We start from the raw sequence: 12,871 nt of genomic DNA, 5'->3' as shown, positions 1-12,871 counted from the left end.
ATGACCACACTTTAATTACTGAAACATCAAGCGCACTGATTTGTGGATTCTCAAATTGCCACCATTAATTGTAGGACAGAACCAAACTGAGAGGGGTGAATAATACAGGAATGGACTGGATGAGCAAGAACTGAGCCACAGTAGTGAGGTCAGATTTAAGAGGTTGGTGTACACCACAAACTGCAATCAACTCATTAACATGCTAACGTGCACCATGACAGCTAACTGCATTTGTAGTATTGCTCTAGCAACATTCGGTTGCATAACACTTGTTTTGGTGTTATGCAACCGAACTTATGCAACCGAACAATCAGTTGTTCCACCAATGAATGCAGTAATAACTGCTTCTGGTTCGTTTTGCACCTGGGCTCATGGGGTATTATCTTTCCCCCGAAACACTGAAGGGGAGGTTAGAGCATTGTGAGAGAACTTGGAGGACACAAGGGACTGTGAACCATGAATGCCAAACTTTGCGCACTTTGAAGTCCTAGCAAGGAGTGTAAATTGTGGATTTTTCCAGCTTTGGGGTCCCATTCAAGCAGCCCCCCCCCACTTACTGTGCCACTCATACTCCTGGCTCTGCAACTAACCAATTTCTACTCCTGATCTTCCACCAACCAACCCACAATCCTCCCAACTACATGCAAACACCCCATCCCCAATCCCCATCATACCCCTTCATCCACCTCAGTCTGTTCCACTTCCCAAACATCAGCTCTGCTGATCCCAAACCTCCCAACTCCCAAACTGCAGGAGCCTGACTGTGGGAGCAGCAAACATTCCAGTTCCACAGAGGGGCACTTCTAAAGACTACAGATCTGGGGACTGCAGTGCTAACCAAATGCTGGCACTCGTCACATCAGAGTAGAGGCGGTCTGCGGCGTGACCCAGTGCTTCCCCACCTTGGGTTCCAAATTCCATCTGCTCATTCATGAGAAAAAACTCTCTCTCTAAAGTTGTCCCTGCTTTTTTTTTGTAAGTTACCTTAAATTTATGCTCTGGCTCCACTATAAATAATTTGTCTTTATTTACCCATAGGATTACATAATGGAAAGCAGCATAGAATTAGGCTAGCTGGCTCTTTGTAAACACGCCAATTTTATGAAAGTGCAAAAGCAATGCAGCCCATCCCACAACTTTCTTTCAGCTTTTGATCCAACTCCTTTTTAAACCCCCAATTAAATCTACCTCCATTGTCTCGTGGTCTTGCTGATTAAACAAAGCCCGTGTTCATTTTACTTTTAAAAGTCTCCACAAACCCATGCAATAACTGTCACATTCAATTCTCTTCTTCGCCTTCTTGAGTCTACAGAGAACATCTCCAAATTCACCAGCTCATTCACATAATTCTGATCCCTGTGCCATTGTAGTGAACCACTTCTTCACCCTTCTAGATCCATTCTCAGCTGTACTGTCCAGAATCTAACATAATATTCAAGCTGACAAGAACTGATGGCTTGTATAGGTTTTCCCTAAATTCTCACTTCTGCATTCTGTGTTGCTGTTTTTAAGCTCATGGAACCCGTATGTTTTATTAACTGCTTTGTAAATCTATTCTGTCACCTTCAAAGATTTAAAGGGAAGGACGCCCACTTTTCTAGCACACTCTTTAAAATTATACCACTTAACACTTATTGCCTTTCCCTGTTCTTATTTTTAAAAATATATTATTTACTGCCTGAAATTACATTCCTACATGTCTGCCTATTCCACCACACATCCTTTTAAACTTTTCCCACTTCCAAGTGGGATCGGAAGATCTTAAGATTGCATCCAGTTTCTTCATGTGCATCAGATTAGCATTTTTTTCCCGTACTAATCATGGGGATCACTGCATAACTATTCCAGTCTGAAAAATAGCCTTACAATCAAACTCTGTTTTGTCTTGTGGTGTTATCCTTCCCCTTGAGCAGTCTCAAGCATCCACCTGACCAAATTTGCCTCTCAATCTATGTTGTATCTATCGTGGGCCAAGTGACCTTATTCTATGCCATTTTCTGCTCAGTGATTATTTGCTGTAATTAATGGGGCCCATATTCCTCATTGACTCTCCAAACATCTCCTGTGTTTATCTCTGGTATCTCAAGTCCTTTGGTCCTCCTTCACAACCGTGACACCTTACAGCATTCTCCTTTCAGGAACTTTACTCTCACAAAACTCCAGTTCTTACCCACCCATCGCCATTCTTCAAACCTTACCCTCTGCTATAATTTAGAACTCGAATCACCCCTCTATTCTCCCCTCAGGATTACTTGAGGGAATCCCATTGGCCTCATTGGATCCTCGAGTGACTCTTCTATTCAATTCTAGGGGAAGCCTTACCTCCTACCATTGATTTCAACATCAGACGTTCTATTCTCACTCCAAAGCTAACCATATACACTCTGTGTACCACCAAAACTGGGCTTGAGCTAAGACTCAAGTGGTCAGCAATGATATTCTTCATGGAGAGGACACTATCTTAAATGGGATGCCCTGACATGCAACCACAGCAGACTGAAAATAGTGGGCTTGTGTTTTCCTTCCTTATAAAAGTCTGCAGGGATGATGTCTCCAAATCTGCTTCTCATTTTGTTTTTGAAATATGTTATCACACTCGACTATGAGCTCAGACTCCAAATTACAAAAAAAGAGCAATGAAGTAGAATGCAATAGATGAAGTGATTATGAATCAGATAGTAGTGGAAACCATAAAGATAGAGTTAAACCATGGGCTCCCAACCATTTTTATGCCATGGACCAACACCACTAATCAAAGGGGTCCACGGACACCAGGTTGGGAACCCCTGAGTTAAACTGATAACTATAACCAAAAAAATACACACACTATGCTGGAGGAACTCTGCAGGCCAGGCAGCATCTATAGAAAAAAAAGTACAGTTGACGTTTCGGGCTGAAACCCTTCAGCAGGACTGGAAAAAAGAGACGAGAAATAGACTTAAAAGTGGGGAGGGGAGAGGGAAACACAAGGTGATAGATGAATCCTGAAGGGGGAAGGATGAAGCAAAGAGCTAGGAAATTGATTGGTGAAAGAGACAGAAGGCCATGGAAGAAAGAAAAGGTGTGGGGGGGGGGGTGTGGAGGAGCACAAGAGGGAGGCGATGGGTGGGCAAGAAGATAATGTTAGAGAGGGAATCAAAACTATAGCCAAAAACTAGTTCTTGGAATTAACTCATGTTCTCACGGAATATGTACATTTTCACTTTGAGAGGAAGTTTATTTCTGTTGTTTCATGATGCTGTTCATTGATTTAATCCATATCATACAAGCATATCATGCTTGAAATTAAAAACAATATGGTGGCAGAAATGCTTGAACTCACGAGTCAACTCTGCAGTAGCAATACATCCAAGAAATCCTGAACACTTTATGCCAACCTTTAACAAGAAGCATTTTGGTTTACACAGACTAATTACGAAAATCCCCAATATTCTATTTGTAGAGGTTTTACAGTATTAAAATAGTCAATTGCTGCCATAAAATATTCTATTATATAAAATTCTATCTTTTCTCTCCCTCCTATAATTATCTTTTATAATCTATATATTGAACTATTTTCTATTTCACTCTGTCTTTTATCTGCTTTGTTTTTATCTGAAATCATTTCATGATTCAAACTTGTTTTATTTACCCAGACGGTTGCAGAAAGAATAATGAAGGCCAACACAATTACGTCAGCTGAATGACAAGTCAAAATCCATATCTGCTTTGAGCTGACTCCAAACATGTGTGAAGCATCCAGCGAGGTAACCTGTCACTACCTATAGAGAGATAGCAGCATGATCTATGTGGGGTCACGAGTTCAACTGACAGCGTCTGATGATCACAAAATTTTTATCTGTCTGTTACGAAGCCACAGTTGTTACAGCTTCAGATTAAAGGGGAACTTTGCTCAATAAAACCTTTGTGTGTTAAAAGCACAATTTTTCAATGTGCAACACAGTAGTGATCTTGTATCAGAGGACATTCATTGCAGTACGTGTGATGTCAGCACAACAGAAAGGGTATTCTGTTCCTCTGGGTCTCAAAAAGCTGTAAATCCTAACCAATAGACAAAGAGCAGTGCTCTCTAGATAGCTCTGACCATCAATAGGGCAAATGACAAGGGTTTAAGTGATGGTCATAGCAAAATCAATTTGTTACACATCCCTGCCCCCAAAGGCATAGCCCTAACGTAATAATTAATCTGCAATGATCTAGAAAGGATTCTGTCTGAGATTTTGGAGTATGCAAGACCTTTCTGTGTTGCACAATGCTTTGAAATCTTTTCTTTTATTTCTTGCAAGTATTTTATGGATATAATCTCTCTGTGAATTGTAAATTGCTTCTTGCATTATTATGGGCACAAGCTTTGTGGTAATTTGCTCTCACAGACATCTACAATCTGGGACTAAAGCTTTTTTTCAAATGTCTGCTTTTGCTGAACCAACAACTCCTGAGATTACTCTGAAGGTGACGACAACAACTGAATACTCTTACAGACTCTCTATCTCTGTCTGTCGCTAACTAGTAAGGTATAACATCAAGAAGCAATGGTGTGGGAGCAGATGTATGGAATGACTTTCATTCAGGTCTTTCAGTGATTGTGGCTTCAATGCACAACTAACCTCTTTAGTACCCATTCAAAGACTTCAGTGTGAAGAGACCTTATAATCATATCCCTGAAGTATCCTGCCTCATGTATTTCTAAGCTTCTACCATTTCTCAAAGTTTAAAGCATGTGCTGAAGCCTCACTTATATTTTTTTAAACTTGGGAAACTTGATATTTAAAGAAGCAAAGTACACATTGATTTTAAACAGATTGCACAGTGAGTCATGTCAAATGATTACTGTCACTTAATCAACAGGATAATGTCAGGAATGAACATTTCTAGCCATTATTTACACGAGACAGCCCAGCTGACTGACCATAAGGATGGGTCGGTCTGTCACATTGAAAATTCTTTCCTAAGTATTCACAAACTTTCACACTGCAATTTCATCATCAAGACAATCTCCCAAATCCTGCCTTTTCATCACATTCATTATCCGAACTGACTCTTCATTTACCCAGCAGTCCCTCTCCTCGCTCTCATCTGTGTTAGACTCATACTCAGACACTATCCCTGACTCTCGGAATTTGATCAGCTCCAGGCTTCCCATGAATTCATCATGGGAACTCTTTTCATTGCGCAGAAAGTGGAAGCACTCCAGTTTTACCAGGCAGTCGTCCATACCTAATGGGCTTCCCAGAGGCAGGGGGAGATCCGATCCATCGCACAACTGGGGCACACAGACGTCTTCTGGCTTGGGAGTGGTTGGGTCACAGAGCACTGGAGGCACCGTTGATCGATAAGTGATCTCCAACAAGCTGTCTTGTGAACCCACTGGAAGAAAGAGGAGAACAGACCTTGTCACTGTGGCTAGATAACAGGGTTCTTCTTGACCATTCCCTGCCCTGGCTCTTTGACACTGGCTTGGAGAAAGTGTGAGAGACAATGGATAAGAGAACAATTCAAGAAACTACAGAAAATGAGAGCTTTGAGTTGGAACTAGAAAGCTCCTTTTCTTCACGGCCAAGGTATTTTAAAAATTGGGTGGAATGTTTTACCTCTAATAATGAGCTTGAGACAAAAAACACATTGAAAATACACAAATGTGAAGCAATATTTAAGTAAGTGTCTGAAAGAAGCGTCTCACTATCAGTGCATCACTAAATCAGTTATACCTAGTGATTGCAATGGGAGGCCTTGAACCCGAAAGGTAACTCCACTTGTCTTCTTATATTTGCCCAACTTGTTAAGGTATTCTAATACATTTTGCTGTCGTTGCACAGAATTATAGATTCATTTAAACAACTGTGCTGATAACTTAGTGAGAAGTGGTTGTGTTGAGGCACTGGTACACAGTGGAGCACTAAAGAACTACAATCAGATGAGGCGATTTGGCCCATCTATGTACTCCTTCATTTAGTGAAATTACCTCAGTGCAACTTTCCTACACCAGTCTCTCATCTTCTGATTCCTTAAACATCTAACAAAAAAAATCTATTGATCTACATCTTACAAATATTCAATGTCTGAGCTGCCACTGCAGAGAATTTCAGTGATTCACAGACTCTCTTGCAAGGACTCCACAACTCATGTTCTCAATGTTATTGATTTTTTTCACTTGTGCAAGTTGTCTTCTTCTGCACATTGGTAATTTGTCAATCTTTATTTATGTGGCATTTTTCATAAATTCTATTTTTTAACTTTATGTCCTACAAATGCCTGCAAGTAGGTGAATCTTGAGGTAGTATATAGTGACATTTACATACTTTGATAATAGATGACAATGAAATAACTTTGACTTTGACTTTGTTGTCTGGATGAAGAAATTTCTTTTTATCTCTGTCCTTAATGCCCAAGCACTTATTTTGAGGCAGTGAGAATGGACTCTAAACACCCCAACCCAAGGGAAACACTAACTCTACAGGGGAACAGGATGACATTTTGTACAATGTAAAGTGCCTATGTGATAACTGAGACACTTGGTAATTGAAAACTTCAGGCATTTCTATCGTAATAATAGTATTCCTCTGCAAAACAAAAAAAAATGTCCCAGTGCAGATGAATAATAAATCTCAACAGTCACAGCCTTAGTTAAAAAGTAAACATTTTCCAAGTTCCAAAATGTTCATGTCCCCACAGATTTTCACTGTATTATCAATATATAAAACATTGGATGTACATGGCTGGAGATATTAGACATCTGCAGAGGACCTCAGTTACTCAAAGGACTAATTATAAGCTCATCCTCCACTAAATAAGCAAGCATATAAAAATTACAAGCACAACCAGCACTGTAAGATCTGCTAAAATTCATAATAAGTTAAGAAATGCACCACAAGGCTTCATCATCATGATTATGACGCTTATCTATATTTGAATGATGAAAGGACTCAGCCCTGACAATGTACGAGTATAAGAATCAGTGTACTCAATGCATTACAAATTTCCTAAGATTTCCCAAACATTAAACCTTTCATTTATATTCACAGATTAAAAATCTTTACCAGGGGCATTTTGAAAAATAAACGGGGGTGTTCCACTGGCTGTTCACAACTCCCTAGCAGCTGCCAGTTTGTTAAAGAGCAGGTAAATAGTGACCGGTCATTGCTTACTTGAACCGTGGCCAGAAAGTTTGAACTCCAGTTCCTGCACTTGCTTCACGAGCAGCGAGATGTGTTTGAGCAGATCCTTGTTCTGCAGCAGCAGCTGATGCACCCGAGCCTGGGCCTCGATTCGAGCCGCTGCTTCAGCTGCCAACTGGTCCTTCAGCAAGTGGACCTGGACCAACGAAGAAAGGGGAGAATTAGACGACAGGTACATCTGTCACATCGCTCATTGTCACAACTGCCGTGAAGCTTGCATCCACGATGGTGGAGATCTGAAATAAATGCCGAGAACCCGGGAAGGACACAGCAAGTCATACAACTCTGTTTGGGAATGTGTCAATCCGTCTACAAAGACAGAAACTGTATTAACATATCTAATTAATGACCCTTAACCAGAATAGGAAAGGTGAGAAAACTCGTGTGTTTTAAACTTGAGTGGTGATGGGAGGAGAGAACAGAAGGAATGCCCAATGTTGGGTCACAACTGTCCAGATGACACATTGCTTTCATAGCTGTTAAGAGTTGAATGAAGGCAGCTGGAGAAAGGAAAAATAATCAAAAGACGTGTTACATATTGGGTGCAGGAAAGCTGAAATAAAAGTGATCAACGATTGTTTCACAATCAGTGACCTGTGTTCAGACCAGACCCCCACAGCTCTCTGTGCTAGTGCTGAACGTTCTCACTGTGACTGCATGTGCCTCCCCCACGTGCTCTGTTTCCACCCATATTCCAAGCATATGCAGGTTATTAGGTTGACTGGCCTCTGTAAATTGCCCCTGGCATTCAGGTGGGTAGTAGTAGAATCAAGTCAGGGAGGTGTGGCTGTGGGAGAAATTTAACTAAATAGATTAATGTAGAATTAGTATAATTAGGTGGTTGATTTTCCAGCATGGACTCAATAGTGGGTTTCCTTGCTGCATGCATATTCAACACCAAATGATGACTTCCGTTGTAACCTGGAATTTTCTTTCTTTTCACTTATGCTAAACTAACTAATTCTGGAAATTTTAAAACTGTGGAATGATGTGGTATTTAGGAGGAGTTGCTTTTTACTTGGCATTGACAGCTCTATTGCTGTGACAGTCTAATATTCCATATATTATCTGTAAATCTCATTTCACATTAATTTTGATGATCCACATTAACTTTGGTAGTCACAATTGGAATGTGCCCCTTCCCTATGGGATCTTTTTAACCAAGCAATCACTCAGACATCTATCGTGTTCAGTGAGTTAATAGATCACATAAAACCTAGCCCTCAGCCCACAAATGCCCCTGCAGATACATTTACCTGTTGGATTGTGATGGATTAATTTGTAATTCTGGATTCCATGGGCATCTTGTGAGCTGAGACTCACCATGGGAACCCTCTTAGGCTTTTTGACAGGAGGGGGTGATGGGGTTATACATCACAGTAATCAATTTGGTGAATTTCACAATACTCTCTCCACTGCAATCATATCCATATGAGACCAAACCTTACACACTTACAGTAAAACAGAAGGGCACAGACCATTGATTTCATGTTGGCATCTGGGGAACAACAACAATAAATCCAACTTCACTCCCATCCACATTCTTCCGATCCTTTGCACCATTTACCTGTACCAGTCATTTGCAGCAGCCAATTAACCGATCAGCAAGTGCTTGGAATGTGGGAAGAAACCCATAATGTGACAAAGTGAATGTGCAAACACAGCACAGACAGCAGTGGGTCGGGACAGAACTGGGTCCCTGGAGTTGTTGCGCAGCAGCACCCTGTTGTGTTTGGCAACTTCAAAATATTAAACTAATTGGAGTCGAGAGATGCATCTTTTTACTTTAAGTGAGGCGCACACATATCACGTGGTAGCATCATGATGCACACAATTTACATATTTTGTGCAAATAACCATCATGATTTAAATAACAAAATGCTTAAACAATTTATTTACAATATTACTCAAATATTACTGAAATATTAAATATACAATACTCCTCCCTGCTTAGCTATAAATCCAACTCATAGAATGCATCTCAACTACATACACAATATACTATATGATACGACTACTATACAGACATCCACAGCATAGTCAATTTTAAATTGAGCCATTCAGGCATAAAGAATTAATCACTGTGGAGGACTTGTTGCTCTTGTGGGATATGCCTTTCCTGACAAGGGAAGCTGTTCTGCTTGGCAGGTGAGACTTGTGGCTGTGAAAACAATCTCAGGTTCTGGGGCTTCCTCCATGCGTGAGCTGACTCTGAGACTGCAGGAAGCAGTTCTGACAGCTCTGGACATCTTCCTTCCCCTTACTTTGTCTTCTTCTAGCTTCTGCTTCTTGAATTTGGGAAAGTCCATTTAGTTTACTGGAATGTTCTCTTATTAATCCTTCTATTGCTCCCTTTACAATCTGAGTTCTCCTTTTTTGTTTCCTCATCTACAACATCATCTGATGTTTTCATATCTCCAATGACTTCTTTCTTTTTGACCTTCAGTTTACCCAGCTGGCTTTGGTCTTTGTATCTACTTTTATAAGCAGTTTTGTGTCTCCCTTTGAAGTTCATGCAATGACCTTAACGTATGCAAAGCAGATTCTCGTTCTTTATATTCACAAAAGCCAAATGCTTGCAACTTTCCTGAAGCTCTTCAAATCTCTTCCAGCTTAAAACCAAGTCACATTTTGCAAGTAATTGCCTAATTAACATATCAGAAGTTTTTCAGATATGTTGCCTACAAAATCTGTTGTAGTTAGACCAATGCTTTCGTCAGTTTCATGCTTCTCTGAGCAGCATGGTCCTTCCTTGGCCAATATACCTTCCAAATAGAGGCACACATGTTGGCACCAACACTTGTTTGTCCTGTTGGGCAATGGTTCAAGGTGTACAACAGTTGTGGCATCATCCAGTACTTCTCTTAATTCACTAGTAGTTGACTCTGTTGCAGAGGATGTGGCATGAAAATGGAGGATGGATCTCCACTCAAATTGTAGTCGTCTCAGCCAATCACACCCCTATAATACTAGCCCCCCTGTTTTTACCACATGCAAGCCCAATGTGCCATGTTAGTTGTTGTATTTCACTGTTACAAATGTCATTCCCACAGGAGTTACCGTTTTTCTGGCATAAATTCTAAGCTGGGTATCTGCAGACCTTTGAAAAGCCGTTGAAACTCATCTAGTAGAATGACTGAAACAGCTTAGCCAGTGTCCAAATCTATTTATTTAATTTGCCATTCACTTCTGGTATAAGCTGTGTTGTTTGTCTATTGTTATTTTTCACAATGTAAATCACAAGGCTACGCAGTCCTGTGTCACTCTCATCATTATCAGAGTTTTCATCAACAGCATGCAGAATAATGCTCTTTTTGAAACTGCAACTTGACTTTTTATTTTTTTTCCCTTCCCTGTGCAGTCCATTTGTTTTTGTCTGTCAGACATGTGCTTTGGATCTGTCTTACTTTGTTGTATTTTCTGTAATTTTCAGCTTTAAATCTGCATTGATCTGGTGTATGTGAGGCGTCACCACCACAGTAACACAATTTGTTAGGCCAGGCCAGTGTCTGTTTAGATATTACAATTTTATTCACATTCTCTTTCATTCCTGACTGCAATGCAATTGCATTTCAGTCTACTGTTTCCATTGATACAGCTATTTCAACTGCTCTTTTAAATGTAAGTTGTGCTCAGTTAGGAGCCATTTTTGAATGGATTCTGTTAAGATTCCACACATTAAATATACTTCTTAGTGTATCATGAAGTCCATTACTGAACTGACAATGCTCAGACAATCTCTTCAGTTCAGCCACGTGTGCAGAAATGGACTCCACTTTCTCTTGATTCCACTTATTAAATCTAGAGTATTCTGCAAGCAAAAGTGGTTTTGGTCTAAATGTTCCTGCATTACTTTTATGATATCAGCAAAGCTCACTTCCACTGGTTTGGTTGGAGCAGTCAAATTTGAAGCAAACTGTATGCCTTTAAACACAATACACTCAGCAAAGTCTGTACTAATTTCTCTTTGTCTATTTTACTTGCTTCAAAATACTGTTCAATCACACAATTCAGTTAGCTGTTGAGCAATTGAATACATCATTCTTCTCGATGTAGCCAGCTAGTTCTGCTCTTCTTCTAAAAGGATTATTGCCGCCCGATACTCACTGTTTATGAACCAGTGAAATCTGTTTTATATTTAACTCAATCGTGTCTTCCCTTCTGAAGAACATATGCTATGCTGCTTTTCTTAAAACTCAAATGTCTCATTGTGCTTCAATGGGTAGGTAGTTGTCTCGGGTTCATTTTAAAAATAACTCATTAGCAATGTAACTTCAAAACATTAAATCTAATGGAAAGCAAAACAAGAGAGTGGGGAGATAAGTCATGCACCGTTTTTTACTTTAAGTAAGGCCCACACATATCACGTGGTAGCATCATGATGCATGCAATTCACATATTTCATACAGATAACCATAATGAATTACTGAAACAACAAAGAATGCTTAATCTAACAATAACACCATATAAGGTGTTCAAGGCTGTTCTTTTTATTTCTTCCATGTATAAGTTGGCTACAGTGGGAGACACTGGTAAGCCCACGGTGCAACCATGTTCCTGCCTGTAGAAGACATCTTTGTATTTGAAAGAAGGGTAAAGAAGCCATCTCTGTCAAACTGAAGAACCCATTCCTGATCAGAGGGGGTGGGGTATGACACCACCTGTCAGCTACTTGCAATATAGTCCTAACATCTTTACCTGGCATCTCCACAACAGTTCACACCTTCATTCGTGCAAACAGAAGACTAATGACTCGTTACCTCTACAACTCTTGACAACCCTCATGTGATTGCTGTACCTTAAAACAACTCACAGAGTTTATAAGCCGGAAGACTACGCACCATGGTTTAGAACAGAAGAAGCCTCTTGGATGTGCAGTGAAATGTCTTGTAGACAACACGGTAAGTCCAGTTGCCTTGATTTACTATTTGCTTGATATACAATGACTGGGATGACTGAGAACCTTCATAGGCATCTGAGTAAAATGTGATTAAATTACTTTGATAATTTATCATAGGTCACAAACTTAATCTGTCAATATTACTTCAAAAAGTTTTTTTTGCTGCTGGACAGAAAACTGATCAAATATACTAGATTAACCTACTAATTGCTTGCTCAGTCAATTATAACTAAATAGTTAATACATCAATGCATCATTGAACTAATGCTACAAACTTTGCTGCTTAATGAGTCATACTTCATTTAGCAAGGGACTGTCAGTGGAAATAAATATGCAGTGACTGCACAATTTTGGCCTTCTGGTAGAAGGAAGGTCATTGATGAGATAACTGAAGATGGTTGAGGCCAGAACACTATCCCAAGGAACTTCTGCAGTGATATCTTGGTGCTGGGATGATTGACCTCCAACAACCATAACCATCATCCTTCATAGTACAACTCCAATCATCGGAGTATTTTTCCCATGACACCCATTGGCTTCAGTCTAACAGCACTCCTTGTTTCTACGTAAACACGAGGAATTCTGCAGATGCTGGAAATTCAAGCAACACACATCAATGTTGCTGGTGAATGCAGCAGGCCTGGCAGCATCTCTAGGAAGAGGTACAGTCGACGTTTTGGGCCGAGACCCTTCGTCCGGACTAACTGAAGGAAGAGTAGTAAGAGATTTGAAAGTGGGAGGGGGAGGGGGAGATCCAAAATGATAGGAGAAGACAGGAGGGGGAGGGATGTAGCCA

At 40.2% G+C, this 12,871-nt stretch overlaps 1 protein-coding gene across 4 annotated transcripts in view; it reads right to left on the bottom strand.

Annotated features, from left to right (window-relative positions):
* Window positions 1-12,871, bottom strand: part of nos1apa (nitric oxide synthase 1 (neuronal) adaptor protein a) — a 477,337-nt gene that overhangs the window by 21,048 nt on the left and 443,418 nt on the right. For 2 of the 4 annotated variants that reach the window (XM_063063833.1, XM_063063832.1), the window contains 2 exons: window positions 7,146-7,311; window positions 5,218-5,367 (listed from right to left, as the gene is read on the bottom strand). In XM_063063833.1, the coding sequence (XP_062919903.1) occupies window positions 5,218-5,367; window positions 7,146-7,311 (316 nt within the window). Of the gene's footprint in view, window positions 1-4,893; window positions 5,368-7,145; window positions 7,312-12,871 lie in introns of those variants that run through there. The other 2 variants (XM_063063836.1, XM_063063834.1) reach the window with 1 other exon arrangement.

The sequence above is a fragment of the Mobula hypostoma genome, chromosome 12 (assembly GCF_963921235.1).
Source record: "Mobula hypostoma chromosome 12, sMobHyp1.1, whole genome shotgun sequence".
NCBI classification, from domain to species: domain Eukaryota; kingdom Metazoa; phylum Chordata; class Chondrichthyes; order Myliobatiformes; family Myliobatidae; genus Mobula; species Mobula hypostoma.
The sequence above is the reverse complement of the archived record's forward strand: the minus strand, read 5'-3'. Positions and strand labels throughout refer to the sequence as shown.